The 23,972-nt window shown below is 40.8% G+C and overlaps 1 protein-coding gene and 1 long non-coding RNA gene across 4 annotated transcripts; one reads left to right on the plus strand and one right to left on the minus strand.

Annotated features, from left to right (window-relative positions):
• Nucleotides 1-578: 578 nt before the first annotated feature.
• IHO1 (interactor of HORMAD1 1) lies at nt 579-23,972 on the minus strand. Of its 2 annotated transcripts, XM_086368082.1 has the most exons (7): nt 23,917-23,972; nt 19,085-19,259; nt 17,547-17,710; nt 8,722-8,770; nt 8,446-8,533; nt 2,951-3,054; nt 579-2,608 (listed from the first exon to the last, which is right to left on the minus strand). In XM_086368082.1, exons 1-7 carry the CDS (start codon nt 23,970-23,972, stop codon nt 1,451-1,453), a joined length of 1,794 nt encoding a protein of 597 aa, XP_086224208.1. In that variant the 3' UTR covers nt 579-1,450. The 2 variants fall into 2 exon arrangements, with proteins under 2 accessions (XP_086224208.1, XP_086224207.1); XM_086368081.1 differs by lacking the exons at nt 8,446-8,533; nt 8,722-8,770; nt 17,547-17,710; nt 19,085-19,259; nt 23,917-23,972 and adding an exon at nt 4,306-4,435.
• Nucleotides 4,715-12,965, plus strand: LOC147348518 (uncharacterized). 2 transcript variants are annotated; one of them, XR_015151699.1, is made up of 2 exons: nt 4,715-4,842; nt 12,927-12,965. It is a non-coding gene; the product is annotated as an uncharacterized LOC147348518 (long non-coding RNA). The 2 variants fall into 2 exon arrangements; XR_015151698.1 differs by lacking the exon at nt 12,927-12,965 and adding an exon at nt 11,805-12,018 and having other exon boundaries at nt 4,717-4,842.

Below are 23,972 nucleotides of genomic sequence, written 5' to 3' on the forward strand. Positions count from 1 at the left end.
GGGCGCACAGTCCAGGGCAGCCTGAGGCAGGGCCCAAGTCTCACTTTCTTGCCCTTACAGAGGGCTGCTGCCATTGCTTGTGGCCATAGAACACAGGAGGCCATTGGTCTGGAAATGAGACTGAAAGCAGCTTAGGTTGCCTGGTAGCCCTGCCAAAGGTATCACAGGCAAATTAAACTCTACCAAATTTTTGTGGGATATGTACCCCTGAAAATAAAAATCAGGAGCTATTATGGTCCACCTAGAAGCCCCATTTTCAGGAATTCCCTGACAGTCCAGTGGTTAGGACTTTCACTGCAGTGGCCCAGGTTCAATCCCTGGTTGGGGAACTAAGATCCCCAAAAGCCACCTGGCACAGCACCCCTCCCCGCCACCCCCCCACACACAAAAGCCCTATTTCAACCCTGTACTGGCTTGAAAATGGGCAAATTCTGGAAGCTGTCCATCCGTGAGCATTTTTACTTTCATAACAGTTTGAGTAGGGTGTGGTTTATTAAAACTTATGAGAAGGAATAAAAAGATGGTATGCATCTTGATCTTGAGTAAACTGAAGATCAACAAACTTAATGAAAAAAACATGCTTTTTAAAGTTTTATCTTTATTTGATCATTTTGAATTACAAAAGAAATATGTGTTGCAAAAATTCAAAAACTTTAACAAGATACAGATGGAAAGCCAAAGTCTCATATAAGCCCACTGTTCTCCAGAAATGATGCAGGGCCTGCAGCAGCTCTCATTAGCTTTTCAAAAGGGGTGGAAAACAGGGCAGGGGAAAACAGCTGGGGAGAAGACTGGGACTCCGTGGCTGTGACAAGTGCAGCTCCCAGCATGCAGTGTGAGTCACCTGTCTTTCCTTCGTGGCTTTAACACTGTTATTTCTCTGTTCACAAGAAGTCTGACCTAGTGTGTGCCCCGAATACATCCACTGACCCCAAAAATGGACATTTCTCACAGCAAAAACGGATACAATTTTTTAAAAAATCGTGAGGCCCGGAAAGATCTTAGTCATCTGAAGGAAATGTTTTGAAGACCAAAAAGATGTGTTTGGGAGTCCTGCTGCCATAACAACAGTTTTGTGAGAGCCCTTCTCCTACTGGATGTTCCATATGGAGGGCAGTTCTCCTTGTACCAGACCCAATACCCTCCTGCTGATGCCCCACTCCCGGGCTGCTGCCCCAGCTCTCCTCACACCCTCTTCACACATTTCACTCCCATGAATAAGGATGCACTTTTCCCTTATGCTCTGTCTTGGGGAGTGCCCGGTACCCAGAATGCCAGATGTGCTCCCCAGCCCTCCACTGACCCCCACCACCACCCCATCCAAGCCCAGCCTCTGACCCTGAAGACTCCAGGCAGGCTTTGAAAACTCTGCCATCAGCCACCCGAAATGTTCTGTGATTTGTCTTTCCAATGAGACCAAAAACCATCAGCCAAAGTCATTATGGGCTGGTCAGAAGCCATCATCGCTGCTATCAAAACCCAGGTCATAGAGTATATTCTTCCCTGACTCCTGGGACTGAAGGGACTCTGCCCTGGGGTTGAGGTCATTGAGATCACTGAACCAGCTCATCTTGTGGTCCCCCTGGAAACTGGGAAAAAGCAGGCTGTTGTCTTGGGAGGAATGCCCGCTACACTGCACGAGGTTCCCTTGCTCTGCCCTCGTGGTCTTACTGGGCATGACTGTTCCTCCCTGAGCAGAGCAGACTAGATTTGTGGGGCTCCTAGGGCCCCAAAGTTGCAGGGGCTGAGCTAGAGTTTCCTGCTGCCCCCAGGGGGAACTTTGTGGGCTGGAAACTGGAGGCCGAGGACATTTAGAATTAGAAACACAGGTTTTGCTGGGCATTTGTTCTTGCTTCCTGCGTAGGGACCTTCTCCTGGGGGCTTTCCTGGGCTGCTGCTTGTCTTTTTTCCCTCTTTCTACAGTTACGCCTTTCTGTTCAGTCACCAACCTTTGCTCACAAGGGTGACATGAAAATGCGCCTTTAGCTTGCCATTTTTGGCTGGTGTTCTTAATGCTGGTTGCAGAGTTGTTTAAGTCCTTATATCCTCGAGATATAAGTTGCGAGTCTCCTTGGAAAACTGGGTCCCTATCTTTAGGAACCTTGTGACCCAGGATGGCAGAGCCACAGTTCTCAGAGCCTGTTTTAGTAACAGAGTTCTGGCAGTTAGTCTTCACGGCCCTGCCCTTGATTTGCCTGTTTCTTTTGCCGGTTCCAACTGCCGGCTGCACAGCCTCTTCTTGGAGAGCATCCCTCTTTGATCCCTCACCCCAGACAGCAAACTCCCTGGGCCTCGGGGAGCCCACACTAAGACTGCATGCAGCAGGGAGGGCCTGGGCCTGCCACGTAACTGGCTTCTCAGAGGTATATTTGTCCTGCCTGGGGAAACTGAGGCTCTGCGCCAGAGGTGGTGAGGTCTGAGAGGCACTGTCTTTCACGTGTTTGGGTGTCAGAGCGATGGAGGTCAATCGCTTTAACTCTGCTAGAACACTGGGCATATTCAGCTGACCTAGATGCTCACATAGCTGCTGAAAGTCTTTACTCTGCTGGATAACCAAAACTTCAAGGTGCTTCAGGTCGGACTTCATTTCTGTAAACTCTGCTTGTCTCTAAACAAAGGCAGTGAAAAAGTAAGGAGTTATGGACAGTGCAACTCAGAAGGCACAATAAAATGTATGAACAAAACAAAGGATGGGCCAGCAGAACCGAACCTTGTACCCTGCTGGGTACTATGAGCGGAAGCATGGCAACACTCTGGAGCAGGGGCCCTAGGGTCCACATGCCAGAGAACCTTGAGAAAGGAAGCTGGGCTCTCCCCCGACCTGATACCAAGGGGCCTGTGGTGGCCTCTGTTCTTGGCTGAAAATTTGCAATTTTAAAGATGTCTCTAGGTCTTAGTAACAAAGCCAGAAACACACACTTGGGGAGAGGGGTCAGAGTCTAACACTTACAGCTTCGAGTCTCTTTTGCAACTCAAGGATGGCCTGGTCCACGTTGCCTTTGTCCTGCACTATTTCCAACATCAGACCACTCTGAGCTTTTGCAGTCTCCTGCCCTAAATACAAAACAATGACAATTCACCACATGAAGACTGTGGTATGCTCCACCCTGCCTAGGCTGCTGTTGGGGGGTCGGGGGGGGAGGAGGAACTGGAAGCTGGCATGGGCCACCTGAGCCTGTTCTGCCAGCACCTATCTGGATCAACCTTGCTGAGGAGATAAAGCAAGAGCAGGGTGGTTCCCCCACTGTTTCTTCTTCCCTCCCTCCCTGAGGACATCCTGGCCAAAGCAGACTCAACCTCAGCACCTGCTGGGACTCTGAAACCTACTCCCCCAGTGACGGCACCAAGTCATCTTTGACCTGCCTTCTTGGCTCTGTCACCAGAGTGATCTTTCTAGAATGCAGTTATGATCATGGTAAATTCCATGTGTTGACCAATTAGAAAAAGACTGTTTACTCGTATTTCAAGCACTGGATCCCTGCTCCTAAACTCAGTTAATGAAATATTTTTCCAGACATCTATGTTGATATTTGTAGTAGAAAGCAAATGTAATTATCCTACCCTAGATGAGTTCATGAATAGCAATGTTTCTTAGGAACAGTGAACATTACCAGCCACAAAAGCAGAGAATGAAGAAGGCAAGCAAAGTGTTCAAGTCTAGATTCAGCAATCAGTAAGCATCAGTCTGTGATCCCACATATTCTTTCTTTGTCCCTAGGAAACACATTCAGGGTCTTTTACTTTTTTATTTATTTTTTTAGTGTCTTCTCTTAAAGAGCTTTTGTATTGAGCACATTACTTCCAAAATCTATCCATTTTTTTTTGTTTGTTTTAATAACTATCACAGCATAGGGACTTCCCTGATGGTCCAGTGGTTAAGAATCTGCCCTGCAATGCAGGGGACACGGGTTCAATCCCTACCTGGGGAACTAAGATCCCACATGCCTTGGAGCAACCAACCTCAGGCACCACAACCAGAGAGTCCATTCTGCGGCAAGGAAAGATCCCAAGTGCTGGCAACTAAGACCTGACACAGCCAATAAACATATATTAAAAACTATAACAGTATAAAAATGCTTCCAGTGAAAAATGATCAAATCGCTCCCGTGTAGACTTTGTTCTCGCTTCCTGGATTTAGCATTATGAGCATTTTCTGGAGTTTTGTATTAATATATGCACATACCCACGTATAGGTTATAGATCCTGTGTGTGTGTGTCTTCCAGAGAAGAGGACTCGTTTCATTTCTGCTTTGGTTATAAACAGTATTTTTAGCTTTTAAGAAAAATATGCCATTTAAAGCCCACCTCCATACTCTGCACAATCTCTTTTTCTTCAAAAAGGTTTCCTGTTTACACTTGGTCCAAGGCTTGGGAGAGGGCTCCAGGGTGGTTAAAAAGCTGCCTTGTGGCTGCAGAGAGGGGCTTCAGGCAGAAGCGCGGAAACCACAGGGAGACTTGAGGGTGAGCCTTCCAAAGAGATGCTCGCCCAGCCCTGCCTGGGGACCAGCCGGCCCACAGAGGTTAATCAGGTGGTCGCCATCTTCTTGATGAGCTTCACCTGCCTCTCCAGGAAGCGGCTCTCCCGGAAGCCACAGGCGGGTTCTGCGCGACGGAGCCCAGGGCGCGCAGGTCAACACAGGCCTGGTTCCGGTTCTTCTCCATGAACATAGCCATCTCCATAAGCGTCATGGGCCTTACCCACTTCTCTTGAGATGGCTTTGGCACGTCCTGGAACAGGGAGTGGCCACCACACTGGTTTTGCATTTTCCAGAGACACTAACACCCTGGTGCTTCTGCTCATCCAATATGCGGAAAAAAGTGTCCTGCACCCTCTAGAGAGAGGTAGGAGATGAGGCCTGCAGAGGCCTGTTGACCAGGCAGTTGACAGCGGCCTCCACCTTGATGGAATAATTGTGACAAATCTGGGAGCTCACATGGTTGATGGGTAATAAGGAGTTAATCTCAAAAAATGGTCTTGGTTGGGCCTCGTGGCCAAGGATAGCTGAGTGGCTGACTCTTAAATCTGTGAATGGAAAAAAAGTTGGAGGGTGGTCAGAGGCGAGAGCAAAGGGCATCCCTAGGTCTGTTCCATCCAAATACTGCTGAAGGAAGAGACAGATCCGCAGGACCCCTGAGTGCACTGCCAGTATACAGCCAATATTTCTATTTTCTTTTACAATAATTTTATTGATTATTTAATTATTTGGGGGCTGTACTAGGTCTTCCTCGCCTCGAAGGCTTTCTCGAGTTACCGTGAGCTGGGGGCTACTCTCTTGTCGCGGTGCACAGCTTCTCACTGCGGTGGCTCTTGCTGCAGAGCACAGGCTCTCAGCGCATGGTGCACTGGCTTCAGTAGTTGTGCTGCACAGGTTTAGTTGCCCCTTGGCATGTGGAGTCTTCCCAGACCAGGGATTGAACCTGTGTCCTTTGCATTGGCAGGCGGATTGTTAACCACTGGACCACCAGGGAAGCTCTCTGTTTTCTTATAAAGATGATTCTGTGGGGTCTGAGCGTCCCAGCACTGGAGTTTGCAGGCTGTTGGTGGGGCCGGGTCTTGGTACCAGGGACCCGGAATGTCCGCCTCCAGCCAGAGTTCATGCAGGACCCTGCTAAGTCCCCCACCACCGCCCTTGCCCTCACCTCTCCAGGAAACCCTCCAAGACCAGCAGGGAGTCGCTGCTTTTGCCCTCCAAGCATGGAGTCTCTCTTTCCCCCAGTCCTGAGGGGCTCCTGCAGTCAAGCCCCACTGCTCTTCAAAGCCAAATGCTCTGGGGGCTCTTCCTCCCCGTGCCGGACTCCCGGGCTGGGGAGCCTGGCACGGGGCTCAGAGCTCTCACTCATATGGGAGAATTTCTGCAACATAATGATTCTCCAGACTGTGGGTCGCCCACCTGGGTGGGATGGGATTTGATTATATTGTAAGTGTGCCACTCCTACCATCCCATGGTTTCTCTTTTATGTCTTTGAATTTGACCCCCCCTTTTTTGGTAGATTCCAGTCTTTTTTATTGGTGGTTGTTCAGCAGTTACTTGTGATTTTGGCATGCTTGTAAAAGGAGGTGAACTGAAGGTCCTTCTACTCCCCATCACCTTGTTGCCATCCTCAAAAAAGATTTTATTTCTATTTTAGAGATTCAACAAGGGCTCCATTGAGATGAGGTTGTATGCTGATGCTTTTCCGCTGACGGCCAGTGATTCCCCTTCATAGTTTTGCTCTCCCTGCTGTGCTAATGAAAGCCACCTGAGTAAAGGTCTGGAAGGCTCCATGTACAAGAGGAGTTTGCTCAGGCCTCCCTTTTTATAGGGTACCCTTCCCAATTTTCACTGACTGATCTCTCTCTGCCATAAGATGTGTCCTGGAGCAAGCCATGTGAACACAAGCACCTTGCTATCTTCATTTACCAATTAATAAATATTTCCATTCCAACATGGTTCATATAGATGGCTTTCATTCTTCTTGTGCCTTGCTCAGAAAGGCATTTCTCCTTCTAAAATTATAAAAATGTTGCTTATGCTTCTTATAGTTCTATTTATGATTTAATCACCACACAGTATGTTGATTCCTATGGAATGAATTTTGATGTATGGAGTTACCTATTTTCCAAAAGAGATATTTCCTGATTTTGATAGTGGCCTCTCCTTTTTATTCTCCTAATGACCATACTTTTTAATAGAATTTATACATCTTAGGTGAAAGTACTGCTGTGTACTAATTACCCCACCTAAACCCAAGGTAAAGTGGATTGTGAATGGCCTTGGCAATTCATTCTGTTCGTCTGGTTCTTGGTGTCCTCAACTGAAGAAGAAGGGGAGTTAGATTAGATGGCTTTGAGTGATCCTTCTGGTTGTACAGGCATAGTGTGACTGGGGAAAGACTTTATGACCTCATTCTGTGAAGGCATGAATTACATAATAAACCAAGAGAGTGCTTTCACATAGTATCTTCCCCCTTCCAAGCACAGTGAGTGCCTAGTGAAAGCCTGCAGAATGCACTGACTGGCAGCTTCGGTGCTCTAGGTGAGCTGGACTGGGCCTAGCCATTTGACAGCAGATTTACCTGGTTCCTAAGTGACTACCTAGCAAGAAAGGGAATGGTTCTGGGCAGGCTACTTGCGTGCCTATTTTTAAGAATGACCTGGCTTTTAATTAGTGTAATGCCACAGTGTTTTACTGTTTGCCTGGTCAGTCTTAAGCTCTGAAAGTTAAGGAACTGTCAGGAGTGCAGAATCAGGATCCCTATGCCTACCGAGGCATCCCTATGTCTCCCTTTGCAGACTCAGTTCTCCTCTCTCTGCCTTGACCCTGTGCTGTGGCCTTGAGCACTTCCATTCCCTGTTCTGGGCCTTAAATGCCACACCTCTGCTGCAGTCCTCCTTTCTGTATCAGTATTTCACCCAGTTTTAAATGTGAGGAGTAAAAAGAGTGCCTGCCTTTCGGCACTTACAGTGAGCTATTTTATCATGTTAAACACCGTTAGCCGCCTTTTTCCTTCTGCTCTTTGTCTCCCATCTTGTTGTGAGGGTAACAGTCTGGGCTTCCAGAACTGGTCTCTAAACAAATGCACAGAGGCCCCGTGTGTGGCATACTCAGGTTGGAAGCCAGCAGACAGTACAGTTCTTCTTTGCAGACAGATGGGGATTAATTTCAAAGTTACACAAAGGCATTAATTTTTGTAAATCATGAGCAATCCATCCCTTGGCATTTGAATAAGTTGACTTCAATTTGTTTAAAGTAAAAAAAATAAACACAGAGACAAATGCAAACAAGTGCAGATGCAGTCATCAGCTTGCTGTTGAGCTGAAAAGCTGTTGGTTCCAGGGGAAGTGTTCATCTAAGGAAACTTGTGTCATGGCTCCCTTCTGATGAATAAGGGCCTAAACCATGGTTTCACCTAAACGTAAATCACTAATTGACCGAACAGAGGACTTTACAGACCACAGACTGTAACTGAAATTGAGAAAGATGCTGTGATTCACTACAAAACAGCTGTCATTGAAGTGAAGGCAGCAAGCAAAACAGTAGGTGACTGGAATATTTCTGACTCCTGAAGGAGTGGTATCTTTATTTCTAAGTCCTAAGGGAGCAAGGGAGCCTTTATAGACAACACAGTCAGCAGTTCATTTGAGACTCAGGGCTGCCGTTGATTCACTTCAGGTGGTGAGATTAGAAATCTGGCAGAACCATCTGCCTTGAAGCAGCTGGGTTACTGGGTAGGGGATTGGTGCTTCAAAAAAGGCATGGAGGGACCAGGCATTCCCATACAGGGCTGGGGCCTGCTACCCAGTTCAGCTCCACATCCCTTCAGGGCTCATCTTATGTACCCATTCTCTCATCTGAAACACTCTGTGGAACCTCACCACTGGCAGAAACCTGACTAGGGTCAGCAAGTTCACGGTCACTGCTCACCAGTGCCCCCTGCTGATAACCTCAAACACGAGACACTCACATGTCTTGGCCACAGTTTCCAAAGAATCCACAATAGACTGACTTCTGGAACTGAGATGTTCCTCAGACTCTTCCACTGACGTCTGTAACTAAGAAACCCCAAATTAGGAAATAATTCACAGACTGTTGCCTCATTTTACTAACTTGGCAAACTGTCACTTAATGATAAAAAAAGGGTAGTTAAAATACTGCCGTTTTACATGAACAAAAACCAATACAATTATTAAACTTCTTAAAATGTAAGATGTTTTAACACCTTGAAATGTGGCACACTTACCTTGTGAATGCTTTCTTTGATATGGGAAATGAAGTTGTATAAAGTCTCACTAAAATAGGAAAGAAAAAAGGAAAGTGAACCTTTGCAAAATATTTAAGCAGTAGGTAACAAAATTGATTCCATGAACATAGCAGGATTCTACCGGTGCAACATCAAAACAGTGGTTGATCAGAGCTGAAGACTTAACCCTGAGAAATCTTAGTGCCCAGATTAGAAAAGGAGACACTGACTTTTCGTGATCATTTCCAAAGTGAAACAAAACTTTATTCTGTTTTTTAAAATTTACTCTATATGGATCTTAAATGAGGTTGAATTTTAGCAATTCAAGTGGTTTCTATAGTAGAACACACCAGCTTCCATTTTTATGGCAACATGGCTTCAGAGGATAGTGACTTCCTATGGATAGTCAAAAATTCTTGGACACATATTAGTCTAATGACTATTATTTTGTCTGTAAGAATGGAGATAATTCTGGGAATGATATTGATTTTTAATGAAAAATAAATTATCATAATTATTCCTCAAATATCCCACTTTTGAAAAAAATCAGACAAGGTTCATCATTAAAATTTTTTACAGATTTTGTTTCTTTATACAATGCATATATCAATTTTTGAACCCCAATAGGACAGCTCTTCATGCCACAGTCTTATGGATGCTCCATAAGACTGACTTTAAAAGAGGAATTTGATAGTACCATTTCAGAGTCTTACAAACCATACAGTTTTATGAATAAGATTAAGACATGACCTGAAAACAATGAAAATCTAAAATGAAAAATTTAGTGAACTAAGGATAAGAACAGAATGATATTAAATTATAAAAGTAGATAATAAGAATAACAAAAGGTACTTATAAATTAAAATAGCAGAAATTAAACAAATAGAATTAACCAGAAGATACAGTATGGAAATGTGATAGAAAACAGAAAAAAGACAGATGAAAAACAAGTAAATAGTAAAAAAAAAAAAAAAATTAGAGAATCAATGCAGGAGATTCAATGCTTGGACAAAATTGGAGATCCAGACAATAAGAAGAGTGAAAATAGGAGGTTTTCCAAGGTATAATAAAAGAAAAATTCCCAGAACCAAAAGACACAAGTTTATAGGGCAAAAGGAATTCCTCCATGCCAAGGGTTCATGATGAGCCACATCAAACCATAGTGCTGTAAAATTTCAGAACTCTAAGGATAATGAGAAGGTCCTAAAAATTTGCAGAAATAAAGCAGGTGATTTATACAGGCTTAGGAATCTGCATGGCAGCAGACCGCTTAAAAGCACCCAGAAATCTATAAGGTAGTGGAGCAATACTGTAGAAATTTTGAACAAAAAGAACTCCTAGTCTTGTACAATGACAGCTGTGCCAGTTGCTTGTAGTCATCATCTCTTCTCAGTGGTCAGTACTCAATTTTTTAAATTAGTTCACTGAGGTATGATTAACACACAAAAAGCTGTACATATTTAACATATACAAGTTTGGAGATAAGTATACAACCATGAAACCATCTCCACAATCTATGCCATAAATACATCTGCCACCTCAGAAAGTTTCCTTCTACCCTCTTTCTTTATTGTTATTAGTGATAAGAACACTTAACAAAGATCCACCCTCTAAACAAAATTTCAAGTATAGAGTATTGTTAACTGTAGACACTATGCTGTATAGTAGCTCTCTGGAATTTATTCGTCTTATATAAACTGAAGTTTTGTACCCTTTGAGTAATACTTCCTGTTTCCCCCACACATTCCCCACCGACAACCACCATTCAACTCTCTGCTTCTGTGAGTTTGAATATTTCACACTCCTCGTATAAGTGGTAGCATATAATTAGTATTTTTCCTTCTGTGTCTGGCTTATTTCATTTATCATAATGTCTTTCAGGTTCATTCATTTGTTACAAGTGACAGGATTTCCTTCTTTTTTAAGGCTAAAGAATATTTCACTGTATGTACATACCATTTTTTCTTTCCCATTCATCCATTGATAGATATTTAGGTTACTTCCATTCTTGGCTATTTTAAATAATAGCCATGCTGTGATGAACATGAGAGTGCAGATATCTCCTCAAGATCCTGATTTCAATTCCTTTGGGTATATACTTAGAAGTGGAATTGCTGGATCATGTGGTAGTTCTGTTTTTAATGTTTTGTGAAGCCTCTATACTGTTTTCTAAAGTGGCTGCACTAGGGAATTCCCTGGAGGTCCAGTGGTTAAGACTCTGAGCTTTCACTGCCGAGGGCGCAGCTGTGACCTCGAGGAACTGAGATCCCCCAAGCCTTACGATGTGGCAAAAAAATTAAAATAAATAAAGTAGCTGCACCAGTTTTCACACCCATCAACAGTGTATATATACTTGCCAACAGTTGTTACTAATTTTTTAAATGATAATCATTCTGATAGGTATGAGATGATATCTAATTGTGGTTTTGATTAGCATTCCCTGTTAATTAGTGAAGCTGAGCATCTTTTCGTATAACCGATGGCCATTTGAATGTCTTCTTTGGAGAACTGTCCATTCAATTCCTTTGCTCATCTTTTAATCAGGATATTTCGGGGTTATTTTGTTTTTGCGACTGGGTTGTAGGTATTCCTTTAATGTTTATATTAACCCTTTATCAGATGTATGGTTTGCAAGTATATTCTGTCCCATAGGTTGCCTTTTCACTGTGTTGATTTCATTTGCTGTGCAGAAACTTTTTACAGTTGACCCTTATACAACATAGGTTTGAAATGCATGGGTCCACTTATATGCTGATTTTTCATTCAATAAATACAGTGGCCCCTTACGTTCCAGGGTTTCGCATCTGCAGATTTAGCCAAACATGGACAGAAATTTCCGTCTTCAATTGGTTAAATCTGTGCATTCAAAACTGAAGATATAGAGGGCCGACTATGGGACTTGAGCATCATTGGATTTTGGTATATGCAAGGACTCTTGAAACTAGTCTTCTGTGGATGCTGAGGGATGCTTGTACTTGGATGTCATTTCATTTGTCTATTCTTGCTTTTGTTACCTGTGTAATATCCAAGACATCATTGCCAAGGCCAATGTCAAGAATGTTTTTCCCTATGTTTTCTTCTAGGTGTTCTGTGGTTTCAAGTCTCACATTTACGTCTTTAATCCATTTTGAGTTGATATTTGTGAATGGTATAAGTTAAAGATCCTTTTCCATTGTTTTGCATAGGGATTCAGTTTTCCCAACATCATTTGTTGAAAGATTATCATTACCTCACTGTATATTCTTGGTATTTCTCATATGTATTAAACATTTAAAACCTAACCCTCAAAAAAAAAAACCCTAACCCTCTAAATGATCCATATAAAAGAGCACAGTGCAGCCACTGAAATGATTTTATAGATGAAATAGAAATATAACCGTTCAATATTATTAAATTAAAAAACAGATTGAAAATAATCCATAGGAAACAATTCCATTTTTATTTTTTGAAAGTATGCAAAAATAGAGCAGAATTATATGAAACAGTGTTAATGGTGGTTCACAGAATAGGCTGATTCAGAGGCAGACTTGAGAATCTGACAGACCCAAGATCTCTGCCCAAAACTCCTACTCAGTTTAGATGTGCTCCCTTGGATGGAGTTTTTCCTCACGCCCCCAGTCAGAACTGGAAGCCTGTCCTCAGGGCTCCCAAAGCATTTGGATGAAACCTCTACTACAGCATTTACAAATTTGTACTTAGAGTGAAAAGTCTAGTTTCTTTATTTTAGGTTGTTCTCCATCTGATCCTCTTTACTGTTTGAGGAGTTCCTCAGATCAGGGATCTTGGGAAGAAGCAGAGTCCTTTTCCTCCTCTTGAGGCTGAGAGTGCCAGGGCTTGCTTTCTGAGCTTTTCCTGAACTTGGGCTCTCCTTTCACATACACCTTGTCAGATTGGGAGTCAGGGTAAAAATACTGTGACCTCTTTCTCTGGTGGCTGTGGCTCTCGTGGTAGAAAGATGGAGCTCCATGGGATTGATGAAAGTGGACTACACTGACAACAATGGAGCGAAGGGTCCAGTGCACTCTGGGCAGAGGCTAGAAGGCAGCAGAATCTGCACGGGACTGATTTTGAGACTTTGTTTGGAAAGTTGCCCATGGTAGGTAGTTGTTGGCAATTGTATGACTGTGGCAAAAACTTAAATTGGCCTCATTTTCTTCCTTGCAAACTGGATTCCTAATCTCCACCCGCCATGTCCTGCCACCTAGGTAGATGACATTCCATCCTCGGGAATTCCTTGGCAATCCAGTGGTTATGACTCCATGCCTTCACTGCCGTTGGCCCAAGTTCAGTCTCTGGTTGAGGAACTAAGATCTTGCAAGCCACATGGCATGACCAAGAAAAACAAAGTCCTAAAGGGAACAGAAAATACCCTTCTTCCTTCCTTCATCCATCAACTGTCTGGAAATCTGATATAAAAGCTCCAAGCACTGTGAGGACTGAGAGGGATCATACTTTAGGGATCTGCTAGATTCACGCTTCTAGAAGGAGCCATGAGGTCCATGGAGCTACCATTCTAGCCCTGGACCACACACTTCAGGCTGATTTTTTGCATTAAAGAAAAATAATCATCTTTTAAATACTTCTATTATTATTACGAGAATGAGAGTACATGTCAATGCAGTTGAACATAATCCTAATAAAATGAACCACTTAAGATCTTTCAATAATGTTTAACACTTTAAAAAATTTAAATTAACATAGGAAATTTGTATATGTATGTGTACACAGTCCTGTGAGTTTTATCACAAATTTAGGATTCATGTAACAACCACCACAACCAGGATATGAGACAGTATCCCCCAAACAAATCCTTCAGGCTGTCTCATTGTGGTAAAGACCAGCCCACACCCCTAATCCCTGGTAATCACTGACCTAATACCCATCCCTATAGTTTTGCTTTTCTCAGAATGTCACATAAATTGAATCATATAGTATATAGTCTTTGGACTGGTTTCTTTCAGCATAGTGCCTTTGAAAGACTCTTGAGAGCACCTTGGACTTCTAGGAGATCAAAGCAGTCAATCCTCAAGGAAATCAGTCCTGAATATTCATTGGAAGGACTGATGCTGAAGCTGAAGCTCCAACACTTTGGGCACCTGATGCAAAGAGCCGACTCATTTGAAAAGACCCTGATGCTGGGAAAGACTGAAGGCACGGGAGAAGGGGATGACAGAGGATGAGATGGTTGGATGGCATCTCCGACTCAATGGACAGGAGTTTGAGCAAGCTCCGGGAGTTGGTGATGGACAGGGAAGCCTGGTGTGCTGCAGTCCATGGGGTCACAAAGAGCGGGACACGACTGAGCAACTGAGCTGAACTGAACTGAGTGCCTTTAAGGCTCATCTGTGTTGCTGTGTAGCGATAGTTCATTCCTTTGTGTTGTTGAGTAGTGTTCCACTGTATGGGCACACCATAGTCTATCCATTCATACATTGAAGGGCATTTGGGTTGTGCCCAGTTCTTGGTGATTATGAACTAGGCTACAATAAACTTTATTGTATAGACTTTTATGAAAACATGTTTTCATTTATCTAGGATATATATCTAGCAGTAGAACTGCAGAGGCAGACAATAAATTGTTTAATTTTATAAGAAACTGACAAACTTTTCCAAAGGGGCTGTATCGTTTTGCATATCCACCAGCAAGATTTCCATTTGGTCTATATTCTTGCCCAGCATTGTCAAATTTTGTCTGTTTTATTTTTAGTCACATTAATAGATGAGTAGTAATATCATCTGCTCATATTAGTAATATCATTGTGATTTTAATTTGTATTTCCAAAATAGCTAATGGTGTTGAGAAACTTTTCATGTATTTATTTGCCATCCATATGTTTTCTTTGATGAAGTGTCTGCTAAAATTTTTTCCCATTTTTTTATTCAGTTGCTTGTTTCTTACTGTTGAGTTTTAAGAGTTCTTGATATATTCTGGATACAAGTCCTTTGTTGAAAATGTGGTTTGCACATATTTTTTCCAGTCTGTAGCTTGTCTTTTCATTTTCTTAACAGTGTCTGTCACAGAGCAAACATCTTACATTTTGGTTAAAAACAAAACCCCAGAAATCTTAAGGGTAGGCTATCATACTTCAAATTCAAGTTCCCTTCCTTAATCTATCTGCTACTATTTATTTTTCAGAGTCCTCAGATGCTACATGCACACCATCAGGGCTTGGTTGCATTCAGTGGGAGCAATAGGATGTTATATACTTATTCTGTCTTACTCAGAACCAGAAGCCATTCCAATACCCTCTTAATAAATTCCTTTTTCATTTAAATAGTTATTTCTGTTGCTCACAACTATTAACTCTGGCTCACTTGTTAATTTATCCATCACATGCCTGTTTCCTTAACAAGACTGAGAACTTCAAAGACAGGTACCATTATTCCTCCCCTTGGGATCCCCAGTGTGCCCTATTGGGCCTAGCACAGCATTTACTGAGTGAGTGAATGAACAGATTTCACTGTGGTGATCCCCAATCTTGAAAGAATATGGCTCATTTTATAATTTCCTTGTGTTCCTTAGGTTATTCATTAGTTATGAGACTAATCTGTTTTCTCAAACATGATTGATTAAAAAATAATAATAATCTGGGTAATGAACATCCCATTGTCTAGTATGCCCAGCATCCACCTCTAATGGAGAATTGTTTCTTTTTGCATCCAAAAAGTGATTACGATGAGAACTTCAAGTCATACCCCCCTCTTCACTCACCCCTCAATAACCAAATAAACAAATCCATCAGAAGCTTTCACTAGGATTTTCAAATTGTAACTAAGGGGTGAGAGTCTCTTTTTCTGTGTTAGTAGGAAGCTGGTCTCTAGTAGAAGAGAATGAAGCATAGATGGGGAGGGAAGCACAGAAAAGAGACAGATTTTTATTTCATTTCATTCCCTGTCCTTCCCAGATTGGTTAAGAGGACTAATATATCCTCCTTTTTATCCAGGCTAGTTTATTTGCTATCAAAAGAGTTATAACAAATGCAACGTGAATGAGTAAGGCTTCTTGTGAGATTTTTTTTAACCTCATGTGCTCTTTCTACTCATTTGGGAAAACATGTACTTTCAAAACACAATATGTAAATACATGTTTTATTGATTAGTAGCATCTCTTATGTTAACTCTGTACCATGCCTTATCATTTTCCTGCTTCCAGATTTACAATGGTATACTTTCTCTCTCTCATTTAAACTTTTCTCACTCTTCATCACATTTCTGACAAGCACTTATTGACAGAAAACAGCAATCTAAAATGGGGTTTGTTTTTGCCAGAATTTGTGAAAATTATGATTTTCTGCTTAGCATTTAAATCAATATCATAAACTTGAAATTTTTTTAATGGATAAGAGGATCTTCAGTGTCCTTATCATCTATTCTTTCTGTATAAATACTATTTTTTTTTCCATCTTGTAAATAATTGTTAACAGAAACTCATTTCTGGGAATTCTTTGGTGGTCCAGTGGTTACGTCTCCACGCTCTCAATGCTGAGGGCCTCGATTCAATCCCTGGTCTGGGAATTAACATCCCACAAGCCATGCAAACAAAAAAAAAAAGGAAAAGAAAATAAACTCATTTCACTACCAAAACAGCAAAGGAAATGAAAAATGAAATAAAGAAATGAAGGAAGGGACGGAAAGAGAGGGAAGAAAGAAATATCAAGAACTTAATGTTTCCAAAAGTTTTTTTAGTTACAGAAATTGTGATCAAACAAAATAATATAATCCAAAAGCCCAGAGAACAAAAACCTTAAGACTAATTTGAGGCAGTAAGATGAGCGGAACCTGCTCACGTGTAGTACTGTACCATTGTTATGAATCCTAGAGCCTAGATTCCTAGAGGAAAGAAATCTGTCAGCATCTGGGAAATGTTTACTTACCAGCAGAATCAAACACTTCAAATAGAGTATTTTGCCTTTCTCACTAAAGGAGTATAGGTATACGGTGGAGAATATGCCTAATCTTTTGAAGAATTCCTAATCTAGAATTCTTTAAGAAATCCTGGCTCCTAATGCAGGAGATATGGAGATATGAGTTATCCCTGGATCAGGAAGATCCCCTGGAGAAGGAAATGGCAACCCACTCCAGTAATCTTGCCTGGAAAATCCCATGGACAGAGGAACCTGGTGGGCTACAGTCTGTGGGAACACAAAGAGTCAGACATGACTGAGCAACTGAACAACAACAAAATCAACATAAAAGCATTAGTGGTGATGCTAAATGACACATCTTTACTGACAGAAATAATAAAGTATATTTCTGCTTGGGTGTTACAATTTCTGTGATAACTAAGGATGTCCTCTTAACTTACTATGGAGAAATGAACAAGTTAATTTCCTCAGTGACTGCAACTTATTTATTTACAAATTAATGTATAGTCCTAAATTTGCTTATATATATATTATATATATATAAAACAAATAAGAATATGTATAAAATTTAGGCTATATCTTTAAAAATACCAACATTTCAAAGTGAGAAAATCAGCCTGAATTATGATTTAAGAATTCATGTGCTATATTCTTGACTCTGAAACAAATGTTAACTAAGTTCCTAAGTCTGATGATCTGAAGAAAAAGGACAGAATTTTAGGCAGAATAAACCTAACATTACTTGAATATTGCATTTCTCTAAGAAGTCCTTTAGCTTAATATTCAGAGACACCAAAACTGTGGCAGCCTAAGAAAGCAAATAAAGAGTAATTACTAGATGAGCTGTAAAAGTAAGAATGCTATCATGCTGAAACTGAATTATTCAACTACTGACATTCCATTTGCTATTTCACTCAGAAAAGAGAAGCTGTCTCATCCACTTGAAAGGTTTTTGTGTACCTGTCACATTTGTCTTTTGCACTTTTCTTTTTCTCCTCAAACTGTTCCAAGAGGCCTTTTGGTTTTCCAAGAGACAAAGGAAGAGGAAACAAGCCTCCATCTTTTGGATCTCCTCCAAGCAGCTGGGGTTTTGTTTGGTACTTTGTGAAAATACTAGGTTCACTCTGTTCAGTGGAAAAGAAAAACATCATAGCCTTTCACACATAAAAATATTTATAGCATTCACTATTTTCTATACAAAGCAGAGTTACACTTAAGTGCAAACTATAATACTAAAATCCAATGCAGCATGTAGTATTTCCTTTTTATTTCATATGCACCAGAAAATTATATTAAAGAAAAGCAACTCTTTTTACTAATATAATTTCTGCTTTACCAGCCCAGAGATATTTAAAATGTCAGCTAAAATGGCTTAAAATCAATTATATAAGTTTAAAGGGAACAACAGAAAATTACGCTGTGTTGAGATAATGTGTTAAAGTTTTTATATTAATAAGTTTAACTCAAGTTGTTGTTGCTCAGTTGCTGATGAACTAGACTTACTGATAAGTTTGACATGTAATGTAAATGGCACATGGTAAGCCATTTCCTGCATTCCAAAGCAAAACTTACTCTGAAACGTTCAGGTAGTATACTTACTCCTTCACATCACTGGGTACCAATTTTTGTACTAAAATACTTATCTCAGAGCATACCTTGCTAAGTTACAGTAGTGACCTAATCTTATTAAGTCTATCTGATGCAGTTAAGTCTGTGTATAAAGTTAAATCTGGTTCTAGACCAAAATAAATAAATTAAAAAAAATATTTCTGACTCACAAAAGAAAACAAGCTGATCTCCAAAAAATCAAGAGATTCTGGCCCTTGGGCTTCCCGTGTGGCTCAGCTGATAAAGAATCTACCTGCAATGCAGGAGACCTGGGTTCGATCCCTAGGTTGGGAAGATCCCCTGGAGAAGGGGATGGCTACCCACTCCAGTATTCTGGCCTGGAGAATTCCATGTACTGTATAGCCCATGGGGTTGCAAAGAGTCGGACACGACTGAGTGACTTTCACTTTCACACTTTCTGGCCCTTATTCATCAACTTAGGCCTCAGTATCCTCATCTCCTCCTTCAAGGAGTTAATGACTAAATCTACAAAGCATCTGATGTTTCTTAGGAAAAAAATGTCCATATAGAATAATATTTATATTACTTTGTCCCTATTTCTAAAGTTCTTTTTTCTTATTGAATATTCACAAACAATAATATGACAAGCCTTAGAAAATGCCATGTAATATTTGGCACTCCCTAGGAGTGGTCAAAGTACTGGAAATATTCTGTGTTGCTTTAGTAATAGAAGAAAATGCAAATTAAATGTTTTCCATTTCAGACTACCAAGTCAAATGAATCACCAATCAAACACAAATCTATTTAGGGCAGTGATCCTTAGAGGTGTACAATTCTAAAATATAGTGCAGCATAATAAGTCATCTTTACAGTTTATCTCCATAATGACTGTGAAACATGTGCAGAGAAATTCTGGAATTCAAACTCACATCCAGAGAATTCTGTTGTGACTGTTTTGGATGTCTCAAGTGGACTTCAGAGTCCACGGGTGTTGACAGGGTCTGTGAACCTTCTGGACAGAACTGGGATCCAAAAAGGAACTGGGAATCACTGAGACTGGAGTAATCAGTCTGATTGTTATTCCAGTTAGATGACTTAGTGGCCCTGAAATTAAGCAAGACGATAAAAGTATATCAAGTAGACAAACATCCTGAACAAATGAAAACCATAATTCAAAATTATTTCAGAATATTCTGGGCAGAATGCTAGCTTTTTTTTGACCTCCCAGTCCCCTGCACACTGCCAGTACTACCTCTAAAGAAAGAAGGAAATTATGAATGCCAGACATTTTGATTACAACAACCTTGGAACAATCAGATGGAAATTCAAACATTAAGGACTAACACCATTATTTCTTGTACAACAAGATTATGGGCTTTAACACCATTTTGGAGATCAAAGGTCAGAAAATCTTTAGGGATTAAGAGAACATTTTAAAAGGTTGAATTTGTTTATTAGTAAGGGAACAGATTAAAAATAAAATACAGCTTATGCATGTAGCCGATTCAGTAGTCAGAATTAATAAACTAGATTTACATATAACTACATGGATAAGTCTCAGAAACATAATTTTGAGTGAAGAAAAATAAAAATGTAATGAACTCTCTCATGTATTAATGTAATTTATAAGCCTACATCATACATATTAAACAAGTATGTAATTGAATATGTAGAAGATTAATGGGAAGGATACAGATTAACTCCCCTAGAATGTGTGTCTGTCGGGAAGGAAAGGAGCAGGACTGGAGGGAGAGAAGACGCTATAATACACAATCACAGTATAGACCTAGATACGGACTGAATGTGTGTGTCCTCCCAAATTTACGTTGAAACACCGAAATCAGATTGATTATATTCTTTGCAGCCAAAGATGGAGAAACTCTATATAGTCAACAAAAACAAGACCAGGAGTTGACTGTGGCTCAGATCATGAACTCCTTATTACCAAATTCAGACTTAAATTGAAGAAAGTAGGGAAAACCACTAGACCATTCAGGTATGACCTAAATCAAATCCCTTATGATTATACAGTGGAAGTGAGAAATATATTTAAGGGACTAGATCTGATAGATAGAGTGCCTGATGAACTATGGACGGAAAAAAAAAAAAAAAAAAACTATGGACGGAGGTTCGTGACATTGTACAGGAGACAGGGATCAAGACCATCCCCATGGAAAAGAAACGCAAAAAGGCAAAATGGCTGTCTGAGGAGGTCTTAATAGCTGTGAAAAGAAGAGAAGCGAAAAGCAAGGAGAAAAGGAAAGATATAAGCATCTGAATGCAGAGTTCCAAAGAATAGCAAGAAGAGATAAGAAAGCCTTCCTCAGAGATCAATGCAAAGAAATAGAGCAAAACAACAGAATGGGAAAGACTAGAGATCTCTTCATGAAAATTAGAGATACCAAGGGAACATTTCATTCAAAGATGAGCTCAATAAAGGACAGAAATGGTATGGACCTAACAGAAGCAGAAGATATTAAGAAGAGGTGGCAGGAATACACAGAAGAACTGTACAAAAAAGATCTTCACGACCAAGATAATCACGATGGTGTGATCACTGACCTAGAGCCAGACATTCTGGAATGTGAAGTCAAGTGGGCCTTAGAAAGCATCACTACAAGCAAAGCTAGTGGAGGTGATAGAATTCCCGTTGAGTTATTTCAAATCCTGAAACATGATGCTGTGAAAGTGCTGCACTCAATATGCCAGCAAATTTGGAAAACTCAGCAGTGGCCACAGGACTGGAAAAGGTCAGTTTTCATTCCAATCCCAAAGAAAGGCAATGCCAAAGAATGCTCAAACTACCACACAATTGCACTCATCTCACATGCTAGTAAAGTAATGCTCAAAATTCTCCAAGCCAGGCTTCAGCAATACGTGAACCGTGAACTTCCAGATGTTCAAGCTGGTTTTAGAAAAGGCAGAGCAACCAGAGATCAAATTGCCAACATCTGCTGGATCATGGAAAAAGCAAGAGAGTTCCAGAAAAACATCTATTTCTGCTTTATTGACTATGCCAAAGCCTTTGACTGTGTGGATCACAATAAACTGTGGAAAATTCTGAAAGAGATGGGAATACCAGACCACCTGATCTGCCTTTTGAGAAACCTGTATGCAGGTCAGGAAACAACAGTTAGAATTGGACATGGAACAACAGACTGGTTCCAAATAGGAAAAAGAGTACGGCAAGGCTGTATATTGTCACCCTGCGTATTTAACTTATATGCAGAGTACATCATGAGAAATGCTGGGCTGGAAGAAACACAAGCTGGAATCAAGATTGCTGGGAGAAATATCAATAACCTCAGATATGCAGATGACACCATCCATATGGCAGAAAGTGAAGAGGAACTCAAAAGCCTCTTGATGACAGTGAAAGTGGAGAGCGAAAAAGTTGGCTTAAAGCTCAACATTCAGAAAACGAAGATCATGGCATCCGGTCCCATCACTTCATGGGAAATAGATGGGGAAACAGTGGAAATAGTGTCAGACTTTATTTTTTTGGGCTCCAAAATCACTACAGATGGTGACTGCAGCCATGAAATTAAAAGACGCTTACTCCTTGGAAGGAAAGTTATGACCAACCTAGATAGCATATTCAAAAGCAGAGACATTACTTTGCCAACAAAGGTCCGTCTAGTCAAGGCTATGGTTTTTCCAGTGGTCATGTATGGATGTGAGAGTTGGACTGTGAAGAAGGCTGAGCGCTGAAGAATTGATGCTTTTGAACTGTGGTTGGAGAAGACTCTTGAGAGTCCCTTGGACTGCAAGGAGATCCAACCAGTCCATTCTGAAGGAGATCAGCCCTGGGATTTCTTTGGAAGGCATGATGCTAAAGCTGAAACTCTAGTACTTTGGCCACCTCATGCGAAGAGTTGACTCACTGGAAGACTCTGATGCTGGGAGGGACTGGGGGCAGGAGAAGGGGATGACAGAGGATGAGATGGCTGGATGGCATCACTGACTTGATGGACGTGAGTCTGAGTGAACTCCGGGAGTTGGTGATGGACAGGGAGGCCTGGCGTGCTGCGATTCATGGGGTCGCAAAGAGTCGGACACAACTGAGCGACTGAAGTAAGGAGGATGGGACCCTCCTGATGAGATTAGTGTCCTGATAAGAACAGACACCAAAGAGCTTACCCTCATTCTTTCTCCATCATATGAGGACACAGAAAAAGGCAATTGTCTGCAAGCCAAGAAGGGAGTCTTCACCAAAAACCAATCATGCTGGCATAGGACTTTCAATTCTAAGACTTTTCAATCTCCAGAACTGTGAGAAAATAACTTTCTGTTGTTTAAGCCATCCAGTTTATTGTACTTTGTTGTGGCAACCCAAGCAGACTAATATAGGTCTCATACAGACTGAAGAATATGATCAACTCAGATTTGCACACAGAAAGATCCATTAAGCACTGTATTATTCCCTTTTACACTTTAGTGTCTTATCCTTGATTGTTTTATATACTTCTAGCTGTGGACCCCCAACTTGCTTCCCATGGATACCTATGCCAGTCTAAATCTCACATTTGAAGGGGATAATGATATTGATAATGATACAATCACACTTGAATACAGTGTACTGAGTCTACACAGAGATAGCACATAAGTGGATAGACAAACATATAGTCTTCAAGTTTTTACTTGAAAGACATCTCAATAACAGTTTATGTTACTTAATGCTGTTGTATAACCCAAGAAAACATCCTTTTCATTAAAACACACAGGCAGATCATTCCTTTTCCAAATGCTAAATTTAAAATAGATAGCACATAAGTACATATTCTAAGCCAAAGGAATCATTATATATTAATACAAGAAAGAAATAAACCCTACTTGTTCAGAACAGAGAAGAGAAATTATTTTGACTCATAGAATCATTTTCTAAGATTAGCTAAGGTAATGGGCTACACACATATATTATAATATGGTTTGCATAATCATTGCTCAAAATAGCTAAATAGCTCTCTGTGACTCCATTCTTAGGTCAAAGAGAATAATTAGCTGGGCTGGAAAAGAAACAGCTCTGTGAGCCTACAGAAGTCATGTAGGATTTGTATCTTCAAGCTACGATCTGGAATTAAACATATATTTTTTCCCCTACTCTGTATCAACTGTAAGCCTTTTTTTTCTTTTCAAGGAAAAAACAAAAAGAACAATGTTTTAGGTTTTTTGCTGTCTTTAGGAAGGTGTTAGGAGGAAAAAAAACTATTCAAAGATTAAAGCATGCCAAAAACAATTGGAAATCCCTCCATATATACCACTTCTGGGGCATACCCACCAAACTAGCAATAGCAGGCCCTTCTGCATGGCTAGAGGACACCAATCTAAGTACTTCAGCAGAGTGGTAGAGGGAACAATATTTCAATGAGGCCTGTTAGCAGTTGGAGTGGATACCTACAAATTGTACGATACAGCTGAATACATTGTCTTGAGTTTGCTCCTTGCTGTTTCAATAGCAATTGCTCCAAATGAGGTTAGAGTTTCTAGATGTTGGACCATGTCTAACTCTCACAGGCCTCATAGTCCCTAGGTCTGGTGCTGGACAGTCATTGTTCAATTAGCACACATAGCTGAATTGATATTAATTTTATAATCAGAAAATAGGCAAAGGGAGAAGACAGTATGAGGGGGTTACAGTGCTGACAAGCGAGGGGAAGAAGCTATATGGGGTAACTCTATTACTATAAACCCATATGAAGGGGAGCCTGTTTTCATGAAATCAATCTTCTCAAGTAGAAGAATACATAACCAGAAAACTTACCCAGAGCCTGAGGGGATACTGAACATATCTTTGATATTCCAGACATTAAAATTCAT

Source organism: Bos grunniens, chromosome 22 (genome assembly GCF_055505025.1).
Source record: "Bos grunniens cultivar Pamir isolate PY7600 chromosome 22, Bosgru_T2T1.0, whole genome shotgun sequence".
Lineage (NCBI taxonomy): Eukaryota > Metazoa > Chordata > Mammalia > Artiodactyla > Bovidae > Bos > Bos grunniens.

Excerpts from the sequence above, each read along its gene's own strand:
- IHO1 (XM_086368082.1), bottom strand. The coding sequence starts at position 23,972 with ATGAATTTTAATGTCTGGAATATCAAAGATATGTTCAGTATCCCCTCA. Across the intron at positions 17,711-19,084 it reads CACAACAGAATTCTCTGGAT|AGTGAACCTAGTATTTTCAC; the intron begins GTGAGTTTGAAT and ends TCCACTGAACAG. Across the intron at positions 2,609-2,950 it reads TGCAAAAGAGACTCGAAGCT|AGACAAGCAGAGTTTACAGA; the intron begins GTAAGTGTTAGA and ends GCCTTTGTTTAG.